The sequence below is a fragment of the Nelumbo nucifera genome, chromosome 4 (assembly GCF_055504915.1).
Source record: "Nelumbo nucifera cultivar China Antique chromosome 4, China Antique-T2T, whole genome shotgun sequence".
Taxonomy (NCBI): domain Eukaryota; kingdom Viridiplantae; phylum Streptophyta; class Magnoliopsida; order Proteales; family Nelumbonaceae; genus Nelumbo; species Nelumbo nucifera.
In genome coordinates, this window is record NC_142652.1 from 11666993 (window position 1) to 11683283 (window position 16291).

Sequence of the window (16291 nt, forward strand, 5' to 3'; positions counted from 1 at the left end):
GCATTAATTGTATTCTTCAGTTGCATATCAATATAGGTATATGAAAGATTTTTTATTCTAACTTCTAACACAGATACTGGTTACCGAGTTAAAGGAATCTTGACAGATGATATGAGAAGAAACCACCCTATAAATCTTACAATTATCTCTAGGGGTGCAACTTGGGTGGGTTAGGATTGGGATTTTGTCAAAATTTTAATGGGCCTGACCCGAAGCCCGAGACTGAAACAATGTGAAATGTCAACTTGGGCCAACCCGAGTTGTATCCCTAATCGTCTCTAAGGAGACCATTCCATATACAAGTGCCAATTCCTGATCCAGCTGACCTGACCGACCTGATTATATTTATAGTGTGGAGAAACAGGTTATTATTATTTGTTCTATTTATTTGCTGTTATTATCTTATCAGGATGGCAGGGCATTTTGGTCATTGTAACTTTTTAATTAAATCAGCATATAAATACAACTTATTTGGGGCGGTGGTTACTTTTTTCTGCTCCCCTTTTCTCCTACTTTCTTTCGTCTTTTTTCTGCACTATTGTGTCTCTTCTCTCCCTGGTGACTGACTGCTCAACAAGTTACAGCGCATCCAAACTCACCCATTATTTAGTAGCTTGTGGATGTCTTATTTTCATAGGTCAAGTTTTAAATGGGTGGATTGGGTGATGGATATCCATTTGGGTACCTTGTAGATCCGTTGTTCTGCCCCCTCTCTCTCTGAGTAGGATTCTAAAATTGGGTTGTTTTCTCTACATGAGAACTGCAAGTAGCTGCTAGTGATAGCAAGGGAGGGAAACATTTGAGCATTATACTCCAGACCTGCCTGGCTATAGAAATGCCATCCAGGCAGAACTGTGGATGGTGCTTCATGGATTGAGGATAGCAAAATCTTCACACTTCAAAGATCATTTGATCGAAGGAGACTCTTATGTAATCATAGACCAGATTAGAGATATACTGCTGGATCTTGGAAGTACATATACTTTTTTGATTGATTTTTGAAAGTACAGATACAACTAATGGGAATCGATAAAAAAAAAAAGATACAACTAATGGGAGACCAACAAATTGGCATTGGAGCTGGACAACACTTGCAAGTTTACACTTGACATCATGTTCAGCCAATAGTCTTGTTGCTGATGGACTGGCGAAAGCAGGGTGAATGGGAAATGTTATTGTGGTGGCTACCTGAGGCTAGCTGCCCATAAAGGGGTCAAGGCACATATCAAATGTATTTTATTTCTCTTACATGTTAGTTAAATTATTCTTCTGTTCCTAATAAGAAAAACCTACTTTTTATTTTATTTGGTTCTAAGAACATTAAATTTGGAAAGACCGTCAACTATACAGCCATATGACTTAAATGTAAAAACTATAACAGAGCAATTTGATTGATGATTGGAACTTCATGTAAAAGCCAAAACAAAAACTGAGCCCTTTTTTGGGAATTAGTTGTTGACTATTTGACAGGCAGTTTTTGCTTGTTGTGTTGGGTAAGTCACAACCCATGTAGACTTTATGCAGAAGGGATCAAATGGATGACAAGGGGTATGGATGTAAATATTCAATGGGTGTAAAGTCTAACAGCATGGTGATGTATTAGCTAAACAAGGGGTGGAAAGGAATCAAATGTTCTGGGCAATGTTGTAACTTAGGTGTTAAGGAGAGGTGGAGATAAGAGGTTTTATCTCCAGTTACTCTTTATATGTTGTACTCTTCATTCGCTAATCACGCCATGAAAATTTCAGTATTGATAAAAAAGGGTGATAAATGGGTTGGTGGGTTGTAGCTCAACGCAAACCTAACACCCATCCACAGCCTCCCAATTATTGCTCCTACTGGCTTTTATAGGTGGAGTGCTTCTAAGATCATATGGTGGAATTTTTTGGACATTCAGCAGGTGTGTTTGAGATGCTGACTAGCCTAAGGTGAAGGTAAGGATCCTCCTCATCCTAACAGGTGTGTGCATGCAAATCAACCCAAGTATCCTCATCAGCTATAGAACGAGATTCAGTAAATGTGATTAAATGGTGTCCAAGGGTGGGCAGTGGTTCTAGCTCATTTACTAATTGAGATCAGGGAAAGTTTGTCTAGTACGAGGGTTCAGAACTTCAGATGAGATGAATCTTGAGGGAGCTTTATTTCCTAGCAGATTCTCTTGTGAAATTGATTATATTTAATGATGAAATATCTGATTTATTTGTTATTGTCAGATCCTTTTTATGGAAATTCAAACTCAACTCAGACTATTACTATGTGTGTACTTCAGTCTGATACTGCAAAGGAATATCCAAAAGATGTGATAACGCCCCTGGGAGCTAGGGGTGCTCATAAAAAACTGAACTGAATTGAACCAATCTGTGTGTAGATGTATATGTATATATTATATATATATATAATATAATATTTTTAATATGTTATTTGTTATATATATATTTCACTTTGACCTGGGCGACCAGGGTTCAAATCTTGAAAACAGCCTCTTTAAATGTGCAGGCTAAGACTACGTAATCTATCCCTCCCCAGACCCCCTATTGGTGGGAGCTTCAATCACTGGGCTGCCCTTTTATATATATTTTACTGTTACCAATCTGTATCTCTTTCATGGAAACATAGGTTTCTATACTGTTTGGACTGGTGGTAGCTTCAATTAGATTCTATCTCAAATATACTTGCACCATCACTATAGTATGGCCATACTTGTAAAAAACACTATAGTATGATTATTGCACTAGTCATATAAACTGTGTTGCCAGACTAAGAAGCTTCTACTGCAACTCCAGGAATTCTTCAGCACAAGATGCATCTCTGCATCCTGTTGCTCACAGTGATTCTCAAAGCACACGTTTTGGTGAAGGGACCAACCATGTTGCGAGTGGCAATGACATGGATGATTCAGATATGGTTGGACACCAAAATGATAGAGAAACTTCAGCCCATTGGTTTTCTGGAAATTCCCCTGCACTTGACGATCCCGGCTCCTCTTTTTCTCCCTATTTACCACCAGTACTTGAGGAACCATCTTCCTCATTTTCTGAAGGTAGCAATTTTAGTTCAAAATTCAATTTGAATTTTATTGGAAGCTATGCTGTTTGGTATCTGCCACATCTGCCACACATTAACCATCTTGCACATTGCAGCTGCAGAAGATGATCCTTTACCAGCTATAGAGGGCCTCCAGATCTCAGGTGAGGCTTTTCCAGGCCATGAACTTCAGGCATGTGGCTACTCCATTAATGGAACGACCAGTTGTAATTTTGAGGTACTTCTGTTTTGTAACTTTGCTGTTTTTCTGTGTATGTATTATTCTTTAAGTCCGGCAATTGGATCTTTATTTAATGGAACACAATTGGTATACTTTAAGGTGCTTGCTATACTGTTATTCCTATTGATGTGCTATAGACTTTAAACTCTTTCCTTGTTTTTGCTCCACCAGTGGATACGCCATTTGGAAGATGGTTCTGTAAACTACATTGAGGGTAATCCTTCTCTGTCTTTTAATTAATTAATGTCATCCTTTTACTTAGCTTCTTGTCTGGTTTTTCTTTTGGGAGGGGATTTCCTTTTGCTCTTATAACGAAGTTTCATCTCAGAAGGCTTTCTGGTACAGGGGCAAAGAAACCTAACTACTTGGTTACTGCTGATGACATTGATTGCTATCTTGCTATTGAAGTCCAACCTCTGGATGACAGAAAGCGCAAGGTAGTTCTTTCATTTAAGGTTGCCATTGATTCAAGACATACATGTATACTTGTTCCTGGATGTGTATTTATATGCATACCAGTGTTCAACTTTGTTTTAAGTAATTTTCTTTCTATCCAGGGTGAAATTGTAAAGGTCTTTGCAAATGAACAAAGAAAGATCACTGGTGGTAAGCTGACCAATATGTTGTTTATATGGGTTTTGTAATGAACTTGCTTATTATTTGCTATTAGTTTCAAACAATGACTTTAAAAGGAGTACTCTATTTATCCATTGAGTGAATGCTGTAATTGCAGTCAATTTTAGATGCCATTCCATGTTTGGAGGGGTCCATGTTCCCTGGGGAAATATGTAAGGAATATTGGTCTACACATTTGATTTTTGTTTGATATCATGGGAAATTGTGAAAATACTGTTGTTTTCGGTAACATGTTAGGAAATAATGGAGACATTAGCAAAACTTCAAATCAATATGTTACTTTAACTATCCGTCTATCATATGCAATAATGAAAGGACATAAAAATAGCAAAAGTTCTAGTTGTCAGGATGTTCACAAGCCTTGAATGTCTCATCTTCAATCTTGTAGTTTCATTTTAAATGGTTTCATATTTCATTTTTGCATGGTATTCTAAGTTAAAATGTATGCATGTAATGTTACCATGCAGACCAGTAACAATATTCTGATGAAAAATTTTAGATGGATAACGTGCATCGAGAGGTGTGAGATTCATGTAAAGTTTCTGATACCCCCCAAACTTTCTTATGTCACTTAAATTACCACTTCCATTAGGCTTCTGTTAGTAAGATGGATGGAAAATACTGCTGTGAGCATCACGTGATATATTATAAATTTTTAAATACCTGAATTGTGCTTATGCCAGAAATTTGTCATTCTCTTCTTTATTTTGTCCATCAACATAATAGGGCCTTTTCCACTCCCGAACTTTGTTTGTTGATGTTTGCTTCTTTTTTTTTGGCAGTGTGACAATTTTGTTTGGCAAGTTTCTTTTGGTCTACAGAGTTTGAGAACAAAACCCTGCCATATGTGCCAAACAATGGGGGTAATTGTAGGCATGTAGTTTAACATGTGAAATTTGGGGGGGGGGGTTGGAGTTTACCTGTTTAAACTTAATGCATTTTTTTCTTCCTAATATTGTATTGACTATGTAAAACAAAGATACATATAAAGTGGGGCAAATTAAAATTTACTTGTTGATTCCATGATCTTTTTTTTTTTTTTTTTTTTTTTGAGGTAACAAGTATACAAGAGGTATATGAGGGGAGTGGGATATGTCATTGCTGGGAAAGGGGCTTTGGAAATTTCCAAGTGAGCAGCAGAGCTATGGTACCTTGTAACTAAAAGCAAGTACATCCATTGTTAGAACATTTGGATGCTGGGGTGGAAAATAGAACTTCCTTCAAATTTTTGGAGTAGTTATTATTTGATAATTAAAAGCAGGTGTAGCCTTCATAAGAGCAATTGGGTTAGTCTCCTTCCTATTTTTTATATTAAAATTAGGTACAAGTGTACAACACTGTCTAGGATAGAGTTCATATCCTGGGCTTTATAAAAAAAGATGGAGTTTATATCCTAGGAAGACTTGTACTTGGGGTGGTTGATAAGGGCCTCTTTGTGCCAGTCATTTCCTTGAATCTACTCATTATCCTTATTGTATAACCAACCCATCTTCGTTTTAATTTTGTGATGTAGTTTAAAATGAAAATTGGGATTTATGGGGTTTTGGCAAGGATTAAAGTATCGATATTGTGTATTGTATCAGACAACTCGAATATGGATACAGATACACTTTGGAAACACATGGATACAAATGAAAAATATGGAAATGCTTGGATATGCTAGGGAAATACATACAAATTCCATAAATTACATTAATAACACTAAATTTAAGGTCAAAATAGTGATAAATAATGTATAAATACATCGAAAATGTATATATTAATGATATATATTACAATTAATATAGCGCTATGCAATGATGTCATATAATTTCTTTAAGGTTTTGGAGATTAGCTGGACTATGCCAAAATCTGTGAAGGAGCTGCCGATGTGTTGGAGAATTGAGGGTCTCAGTAAGAAAGGAAAGATTGTTTGGAGTACCATTCTGGAAGCTGTGTTATGGTCCATTTGGACTGAAAGAAATAACAGAATCTTCTGTGGTAAATTTAAAAGCCCGGATGAAGTAGTGCAGAGTGCTGTGGACAAGTTATGTTCTTGGGTGTCGGTGAATGAGGAATTTAAAAACCAGAATGCATCTCTTTTGTTTTGTTCTAAATCATGGATGAGCTTGCAATTTGACTTGTGCCCAGGCAGTCTTAGTGGTCTGGGTCTTGTTGTATCTCTTTTATGGGCTGAATAAATTACTGTACCTTTTCCAAAAAAAAATTTATTGATAATGCATCAATCAAGAGTCCAAGACATATTATATAGATTTTTACAAATTAATACATGCACAAAGCTATTATTTTGTTATTTTCTATTTAAGTCCAAGGCAAAAAAATATAAGCAACTATTATATCAATTATTTTTTATTTTACTGTTTTTACTTTTTAACATTAAAGAAACCAAACAAATATTAAATTCTCAAATCTTTGGTGAACAATATTGTTATTTTTGTAAAGAATAAATATGTAATCAAAGTTGTTAAAATTGATAAGATATCATATGCAAATTCATAATTTAAATTACTAAAAGTTTTATTCCATTATTAATATTTTATTTCTATAATTTTCTGAAATAAAAATCATTTTTTTTGATATAAATGTAGATTAGTGGATTTGATAGATTCAATTTAATATTATGTTCTCGATTTTAAATATAAATATATGTATTTGTTTAGATTGCATGTGGACACAATGCTAATAAAAGTACTTATATTTCATTTATTGTCACAAGAAGCAAGGTGGTCTAGTGGTTTAATGTCACATTTAAGGCTTGGGGATAAAATTGACTTGGGTTCAAATCACAATAGGTGTGTTTTTTAGTAGAGAGATGTGGCATGTATAGATGTATCGATATGTATCAGCTTGTAACGAACCGATACAATGCAATACGCACCTGTATCATCTCAATATGCATGACTCAATGGATACACCCTTGTTCGTAGTGTATCCTGTATTTGTAAATTATGATACCGATACGATACACCCTGTATCGGATGTATTGTATCGATATTTCAATCCTTGGGTTTTGGGCAACTTCAAAAGTGAAAATGCCTTAATAAATTTGTTCATTTCTAATGAAGGCACTGATATTGTGCTAAGGTTTTAGAATGTGGTAGTATTATTACTATTTCTGGCAGTGATGCTGTGCTGGAGGAACGATAATACTATTTCCAATGATAGCTTCCACACTTTGACCTTTTTCCTTCTCATAAATGTTTAATGTGAAGGACAATAACCATAGTTAAGAAAACAAAATTCACTGTGTACTACGAGGATATTATGATAAGAGTTTTAGCTGAGGTTGTCAATTTTGTGTTTTAGGATAGGCCATGTTGTGAACTGCTTGTAATAATTGTATTTTTTTTACTATTCTTTCATTTGCAGATCCTGAGATGAAAGAACAGGTGGAAAGTGCCCTTTATAGTGGGCATGCTTCATATGAAGTTTCCTTATCGGTATGATTGCTGCAGAAAACACCTGAAAATCTTCTCATATCGTTGCTATAGTCACTGCTCTGGAGAATCTTATAGTCAAGTGTGCTGACTTTTTTTCCTGTTGTAATGAACAGGCTGGATATCTTGATATCTGGGAGCCTGCCATTTTGACCCTTAAGAAGGAAGGTTTCAGTATGAAGTGCAATGGGCCTCGTGGTGTTTTCACCGAAAAGTTTCTACCAAGCACAGTTGTATGGTTCCTTGCTTTTTTCTACTCGTTGAGAGCTGTACAAACTTTTTTCTTATTAATCATTTCTTTTTTTTTGATGTATTATTGATCATTTCTTTTGAATGAATAAGTGACAGGAAACATTTTTCTATATTTCAATATAGAAATGTGTTACAAGGAGTACAAGATGGGAGGACAATGTCTTCCCTGAAAGGCATTTATGTTCTACCTTAATCACAAAATAGATCTACTTCAACCATTAAAAAAGTTATTGTAAATGAGAGCTTAACTTCTTAAGAACAAAATGAACTATGAAAAAAAATAAAGAAAAAAACTCCTTAATAGTGGTTGATATCACTACTCTTCAAATGGCATATTGGGTGTTTACAAGGGAGTTCAGGGGTATCTCAGTGCTGACAGAGTGGCAGATTATTGCCAAAGCCCTCAACCCATAGCATACTTGTAGGAGTAGCAAAGACAAAACTGATTGTCTTGTCGAAGCATGTAGGTTCTCTTTTTGCAGTGAAGATTTTACTGATCTTTGTTTTTTCTTTTAATATATTTATTTACAGCATCAAGAAGAAAGAGTTGCACCGGACATCGTTTATTACCTGGCTCTCTTTTATGTTTAGTACAAGAGTTGTGTACTTGGTATGCCAGTTTTTGGTAATTGCAGTAACATCTTAGTAGGCCATGAAATATATTTTTTGTAATAAATAAAAAATAAAAATTAAAATAAGAAACAGGTACAAAGGTGGTGACAAGATATCACCCACAACAATAAAAAACCCTTAGGATCAAACACAAAACTTTCTTTCATAACCCATTCCCCTCTAGGACCCAAAAATTATTCCCAACCCCAACCAAATACAACCCTTACAAAACCCTCAACAAATCAACACTTCGAAATAGGACTTTCTTCACTCACAGATACTTCTGTACTTGGTATGCCAGTTTTTGGTAATTGCAGTAACATCTTAGTAGGCCATGAAATATATTTTTTGTAATAAATAAAAAATAAAAATTAAAATAAGAAACAGGTACAAAGGCGGTGACAAGATATCACCCACAACAATAAAAAACCCTTAGGATCAAATACAAAACTTTCTTTCATTACCCATTCCCCTCTAGGACCCAAAAATTACTCCCAACCCCAACCAAATACAACCCTTACAAAACCCTCAACAAATCAACACTTCGAAATAGGACTTTCTTCACTCACAGATACTTCAGTTCTAATTCCTGAGTCATTTTTTCTTGTAAAATATTCCCCTTCTAAAACAGATAATCCCAGCAACTTGCAGAATTGAACTTAAGTTTCCAATATCTTTTCCGGTTCTATCTTTTTTTTCCTATTTTTTCTAACTCAATCAATAATCACCTTTTCTTCTTCCTCTTCCCCATCTTCAATCTCTTCTTCTAATTCATCCTCCGTCCACAACAAATCCTTCTCTCTTTCCACAGTTTCTTCAATATGAGCTTCAGAACTAGATCACATCTTACAACATTCTTGAGTGTGGGCTGAAGGAGTCTGTCCAATTTCTGCTCTATTCAAGCAAGCCTTGTCTTACATTCTCTTCCTTTTAGACATCATCTTGAACTTACTACTTGGACCTGCACTAACGAGACCATCTTTCAACCTGGAAAAAACCTTAATTGCCCATTGTTAGTGCCCTTCAACTTTTTTTCGGAGTCATTGGCTTTGGATTTGGACTTGTCCTGTCTTGCCTAGCCTTCCTCTTCGCTTGCTCACCCAAGCTTTGAGAACCCCCTATTTGCTAATGTTGTTCATTCGTTCATCCTAATAAAAGTTATTTTTAAAAGATAAAACTAAAATTGTAAACTTTTTTTTTTGGTAGGGGTTAGGCATTTAAGACCCTAACATGGACTTGCTTGGCCTTGCCTCAAGGGGCTCGGTACAAAGGTGGCTCGTAGAATCAAGAATGCATAAATCAACTTAGGTCAAGAAATAAGATGGGTGAACTGGGGGTGGGTCGAGATGGTGGGCCTAGTCTTCAGGTGGGGTCGGGCAAGAGCACTAAGCCAGTGGACCTTATTACCTCTCCTGGGCCAAGGGAGAGAGGAGAACTTATTTCAGCTGGGCCCATTGTTAAGCCCACTTCTAAGAAACTTAGGTCACATGACCACTTAAATCAACACGTGACCAAAGGAAGGTCACATGACCACTTAACCGAACATGTGACTAAAGAGGAGTAGGATGGACTTCAGCCCCATCTTGGGGAGCCTCAAGGGGGATTGTCACTCTTTGGAAAGATGATGTAGTAGAGGTAGTGGAGGAGTTAATAGGGAGGTTCTCAATTTCCATCAAATTTAAGAATGTAGAGGTTGACTTCGCTTGGGTCTTAACTGATGTCTTATGGTCCCAATAATTATAGAGAAAGGAATGACGTGGGAGGAATTGTATGCAATTTAGGGTTTGTGGGAAGGCCCTTGGTGCCTGGGAGGGGATTTCAATGTGTTAAGATTTTTTGAAGAAACTAATAATTCCCAACATACCATCACAACTAGCATGAGAAAGTTTAATAGCTTTATTGCTGATTGTGAGTTAAAGGAGATCCCGTTACTACAAGCTCGATTTACTTGGTCTAATTTACAGGAAACTCCCTTGTGGTCGAAATTGGATATATTTATCTTTAATGTTGATTGGGAGAACTATTGGGGAGACTTGGTGTCTAGAGCCTTGCCTAGGGTAACCTTGGATCATTGTCCTATAAGAATAGGTGTGGAAGACTTTATCAGTGGACCTAGACCTTTTAGGTTTGAAAATATGTGGCTAACCCACTCGGACTTTGTAAATAAAGTAAAGCTTTGGTGGAATGAGGAATTGAGGGGGGGATAAGTTGGAAAAGGGTAAGATGTCACAAGAAACTATAGAGGTTGAGAGCCAAAATAAAGGATTGGAACAAGGAACACTTTGGAAGACTTGAGGAGCAAAAAGTGAATCTAATCTCTGGGATAGAAGAGTTGGATGAAAGAGAGGCCCAATCTAGAATGGAGGAGGGGGAGAGAGATCTGAGGGGTCTGTTGAAGAAGGACCTAGAAGAGGTCCTAATGAGGGAAGAAATAAGCTGGAGGCAGAAATCGAGGCATAGATGAATTAAGAAAGGTGATGGAAACACTAAGTTTTTTCATGATGTAGCAAATGGGAGGAGGAGAAAGAACTTTGTGTCTAAGTTAGAGGTAGAGGGGGAGAAAGTTTGTGGATGATATTGCCAGAAAGTTTGTGGATCATTTCAAATCGATTTATAAAAGACGCTTGGAAGAGAGGATGGAATTACAAGGGGTAGATTGGCAAAGGTTGGAGGAAGATCAGGTTAGATGGTTGAAAAGATGTTTTGATGAAGAAGAGATTAGGAAGGCAATGTTTTTGATGGATAGATCCAAAGCTCCAGGCCCAGATGGTTTTACAATGGTTGTTTACCAAGATTGTTGGGAGGTGATAAAAGTTGATCTTTGTGAGGTTTTTAATGAATTTGCAGAGAAGCATATAGTTAGTTGAAGCATTAATGCTACATTCTTGGCCCTTGTTCCAAAGAAAGCCGGTGCTATCCATCCTAAAGATTTTAGGTTAATTAGTTTGGCGACTAGTATCTATAAAATCCTGGCCAAGGTCCTGTCTTTGAGGATTAAAGAAGTCCTTCCTTCCATTATTAATCAGGCTCAAGGCGCTTTTATCCAAGGGCGTCAGATAATTGATCAGATCCTGATTGCTAATGAATGTGTGGAAGAGATGAAGTGGTCCAAGCAGAGATTTGTTTGTAAGTTTGTTCTTGAGAAAGCCTATGACTTGGTGGACTGGCAATTTCTACTAGAGGTTGTGTCTGCTCTTGTCATTATTCTATCCTAGTAAACGGGGTGGTGAGAGATTTTTTTCCAGCTAGTAGGGGTATTAGACAAGGGGACCCACTTTCACCTCTGGTATCTGATGTGTTAAGTCGAATTATCACTAGGGCTGATAGGGGAGATGTGATAAGGGGATGGAGAGTAGGCACAATCAGAATTCCAGTAACTCACCTTTAGTTTGAGATGACTTGATGATCTTTTGTGAGGGAGGCCTCGATGAGAAGGTGGAAAACCTGAAAGAATTGATTAGAGATTTTTTGAAGGAGTTTCCAATCTGAAAATCAATCTAGGAAAGAGCTCCATAGCCGGAGTAAATCTAGACTTTGAGGAGGTTGAGGCGATTGCAGAGTGTCTTGAGTGTTCCATTTCTTCTTGGCCTTTGTCCTACTTAGGGCTTCTGTTAGGAGCAAACCCTAGGGAGAGTAGGTTCTGGACCCTAGTCTTGGAGAAGTTCGAAAAGAAATTAGTAGTGTGGAAGAAAAATTCTCTCTCTTTGGGTGGAAGGATCACTTTGATAAAAGCTACCCTCATGAATCTACCTACCTATTACCTCTCTGTCTTTAGGATTCCGTCTAGGGAAGCAAAGAAATTGGAAAAATTGATGAGAAATTTTCTTTGGGAACCGGGAGAAGGTAAAAAAGATCATTTAATTAATTGGGGGGTTGTGGGTAGAAGCAAAGAGGAAGGAGGATTAGGGCTCGAGATAGTGCTTAAAAAGAATTCAGCTTTGTTAGGGAAGTGGCTGTGGAGGTGGCCTTTGGAGCGACATAGACTCTGGCACGAAGTAGTGAAGAGTATTCATGGAGTTTCAGAGAGTGGTTGGGATGCTGGTACATCAAGGAGGGCTAACCTAGCCACACCATGGAAAGCAATTCACAAAATTCTTCCGCAGTTTCTCAGTTGTGTCAGGTATGATTCTTGTTCTAGTAATTCTATTCGGTTTTGGGAGGACATTTGGGTTGGAGATCTCCCTCTAAAAGACCTTTTTCCTTCTTTGTACTCTGTTTCTTTGTATAAAAAAGAGGTGATTTCAAAATTCCTTTCGTCGATTTTAAATTTGTTAGCATTGTCTTGGGATTTTGGTTTCCGTAGAGGGTTAAGGGATGAGGAAATTGAGTGCTTGTCTACTCTTCTGTGTCTTCTTGATAAGGTTTGGCTGGATCCCTCGAAATTTGATAAAAGAATTTGGACCATTCACCCCGATGGGTCTTTTTCTTGTGGCTCCTTTTTCAAGTTCCTCTGCCAAACCTCTTCTCAACAAAGTTTCCCTTCCAAAGAAGTCTGGTGTAGACCGGTCCCCCCCAAGGTTATGGCTTTGTGTTGGGAAGTGTGGCATGGTAAAGTTAACACGATGGATAACCTACAAAAGAGAAGACCCAACCTTTGTATTTCACCAAACTGGTGCATTCTTTGCAGATCTCATGGTGAGGATTGTAATCATCTATTTTTATCTTGTAGTGTATCTGCAAAGCTCTAGACTTGGCTTCTATCTTTGTTTGGGTATAGTTGGGATATGCCAACAGAAGTAAGCACAATCTTTAACCCTTATTTTTTCTCTTGGCCCCATAAAAGAGGAAGGAAAATGTGGAGATGCACGCGAGCAGCTTTGTTATGGACAGTATGGGAAGAAAGGAATGCCAGGATCTTCCAAGAAAAAGGGAGAAGCAGTCAAGCCTTGAAGGACTGCATTTTGTCCAGGTCAATACATTGGTTAAAGACTTTATAATTATTTAACAATTTCTCCTTTACTGATTGTTGGAAGGATTGGAAATTGGTAGCAAGCTGCTCCTCCTACAAGGTAAGGGTTTTGACTAGCCAGGGTAACCCGGGTCCCTCTGGGATGGGAGGTGTACTGAGGAATGAGGCTGGAGAGGTTATCTTACTCTACTCTGGCCCTTTAGGTGTTGGGAACTCTATCCGGGCAGAACTGTCTGCTGCAATACAAGGAATACTTCTTGCCAAAGAAGTGGGCGTGGAGCAGCTTCTGATTGAAGGGGATTCTAAGACAATGGTGGACTGGGTAAATAATCCGGAGGACGTCACGTGGGGTTACAAAAATGAGTTAAAGAAATTCAAATGGCTGACAAGAAATATGTCTATAGCAGTACAGTGGGTTGGGAGATCAGCTAATGCATTTGCAGATGCCTTGGCCAAACAAGGGGTAAATAGGGAAACATTGTTCTGGGCACAACTGTAACTCTTGTTTTAACATCAACACTCATGTAATTTCTGTTATAGTTCTTGTATTTGCTGTTAGGAGAGGCGGCACCTCGTGCCTTTAAAGGGATTTTCTTGTATCCAATCGTTATTTTAATGGAAATGAATTTATTTATAAAAAAAATGCATAATGTTTAACATCACATTAGTTTGAAATAATGCAATTGGGAGAACGTCTAGAGATTGAAAGTTTTACATGCTTGAATATGTTTTGTTTCATTTTATTTTTAAATTTTCATTTTGAATATGTTTTACATGTAATATTTATGTATTTTAATTTGAGATAATAGTTTTTTAAACATTTATTTTAAAATTTAAGTTTATATTTTTAATATTGTATTTTTTTTTGCATTGTTTGACTTTTTTTTTGGCATTTTTGTGCCTTGCTTTGAAAAAGTGTGCTCCTCTCCTTGTCCCTTGGGCACAAAATGCCCCTTGCACTTTTAAAACACTGCTCTTTTCCCAATTTCCTCACTATCACCTCTGAAAAAATTACCACTTCCCCCCTATCCTTGCTGTCTTGCACACTCCTAATATTCCCCACAGAGCTGTCAAACCCTGGATCTGAGGTCACCAACTAACTAATGCTGAGCTCTGTTTCCTCTCTCCGACCTAATTTCACTTCCAGAAACTTTGTCGCTCATCACTGTCTTGTTCTTGACCTGAGAACGGGGAGGCACAGACCTTATCTTTCTGCTGCATCCTAAGTGAATGCAACGCTGCTCCACCTCTTCCGAGTCTGTAAAAGTATATCTTTTTTCTTGGCCAAAATTTACCATTGAAGCCTCCAGTTCGGATGATGTAATCATGTAATCAGAATCTTAGACACTTTGTTCTGTTGATTCAACCCATCCACTGAAAGAAAATTTTCCTGTTTGAGATCCAGAATATTCAAGTTGTTTTCTTGAACGAACTTTGTTACCACTAGAGACTAGACCTGTTCATGGGCCTGGCCGTGCTGGGCTTTGTCTATTTATCAACAGAATACATTCAGGCCCGAGCCCGATCCCGGCCAGAAATTTGAAAACAGATTTTTTTTCTTTTTTCATTCAATAAAAAGGTGTTTTATTTATATTAAAAACCTTCAAAACTCAAAAATAATAAACATCTCACTATTACTTGAGAAAAAGAGAAGAACAAAGAAAAAATATTGTATATATATATATTTTGATAGATAAAATTCAATTGATTTCATTAGAAGCAAATGCTAAATAGCTCGTTACAAGAATCCCAATATGAGGCGCGAGGTGCAACCTCACTCATTGATACAGAAACAAAGTTACAATTGGGCCCAGTACAACTGTTCCCTAGTTACCCCTTGTTTAGCTAGAGAATCAGCAAAAGCATTTGCCTCCCTCCCCACCCACTGTATAGTTACCTCCATCTGCTGAGTTAACCATTTGAATTTCTTCAATTCATTTATGTAAGCCCAGATCACTGAATCTGGGTTTTCTAGCCAACCCACCACCACCTTGGAGTCCCCTTCTATCACCAAATTTTCCAATCCTAACTCTCTTGCAATCTGTACACCTTGTAGGGCTGCGTACAATTCTGCCTTTAAGGAGTCTCCATTCTCCACTGGTTCTGAGAAGAGTGCTCTTAAGTTTCCTTCCTTGTCTCTGATGACCCCTCCTATTCCAGCTGGGCCTGGGTTTCCTTGACTACTCCCATCGAAGTTTAATTTCAGAAATCCTTCAATGGGAGGAGCCCAAGCCAACCTTGCCTTAACTTTTTGCATTGAGCTAGAAGCCGCTAAAGGCCAATTCCTCCACATATCATCAAATGTGAAAATTTTGAATAGTTCCACCGTTTGTAGCCAGTGTATAACCCTAGTCATTACACACTTCACAATTTGTCATTTGCTCCTTTCTTTCTCTTGGAAGATTCTGGCATTTCTCTTTTCCCACAAGGTCCACAACACTGCTACTCTAGTGTACCTCCACATTACTCTTCCCTCTTCTTTGGTAACACAAAGGTAGATGGGTCAAACAACATTTTTATCTCCGTTGGCATATTCCACCTGCACCCAAACAAAGAGAAAAACCAAACCCGTATATCTGTAGCAAATGAACAGGAAATTAGTAAATGGTAATAAGATTCACCATCAGATTTGCATAGAGTGCACCAATTCGGGGAAATACACAAAAAGGCCTCTTCTTTTGCAAATAATCTAGTGTTAATTTTCCCAAGAGCCACTTCCCAACAGAAGGCCTGAATTTTAGGGGGAATCAACGGAAACCACACTTCTTTCCAAGGAAAGGACAGAGAGGAAGAGGACTGACAAAGAGCTTTAAAAAATGAGGCACAAGAAAAGGAACCTTTAGAGCTTGGGAACCAAATTCTTCTATCTAGACAAGAAAGCTCTAAGCAAACACTATCAAGGAGAGGGAGAAGCTCTGACAAACAAGTTGCTTCCTCATCCCTTAAACCCCTACGGAATCCGAGATCCCAATTAAGACTCAAAAGGCAAAGAAGGAAGAACCGAAAAATTTGAAATGACCTTATTTTTATACAACGAAATATAATACAAAGAAGGAAAAACCTCCTTTAAAGGCCGGTTACCAAACCAAATGTCTTCCCAGAAACGAATTAAATTCCCTGAGCCAACATCATACATGATGTACTTGAGAAACTGAGGGAGGAGGCTATGAATTGCTTTCC

At 37.6% G+C, this 16291-nt stretch overlaps 1 protein-coding gene across 5 annotated transcripts in view; it reads left to right on the forward strand.

Annotated features, from left to right (window-relative positions):
* LOC104587195 (uncharacterized) overlaps nucleotides 1–16291 on the forward strand; it is a 54155-nt gene that overhangs the window by 17139 nt on the left and 20725 nt on the right. For all 5 annotated transcript variants that reach the window (XM_010244702.3, XM_010244701.3, XM_088903518.1 and 2 more), the window contains exons 12-18: nucleotides 2784–3040; nucleotides 3141–3262; nucleotides 3437–3479; nucleotides 3611–3702; nucleotides 3823–3871; nucleotides 7271–7341; nucleotides 7455–7571. In XM_010244702.3, coding sequence (XP_010243004.1) covers nucleotides 2784–3040; nucleotides 3141–3262; nucleotides 3437–3479; nucleotides 3611–3702; nucleotides 3823–3871; nucleotides 7271–7341; nucleotides 7455–7571 — 751 coding nt within the window. The remainder of the gene's footprint in view (nucleotides 1–2783; nucleotides 3041–3140; nucleotides 3263–3436; nucleotides 3480–3610; nucleotides 3703–3822; nucleotides 3872–7270; nucleotides 7342–7454; nucleotides 7572–16291) is intronic.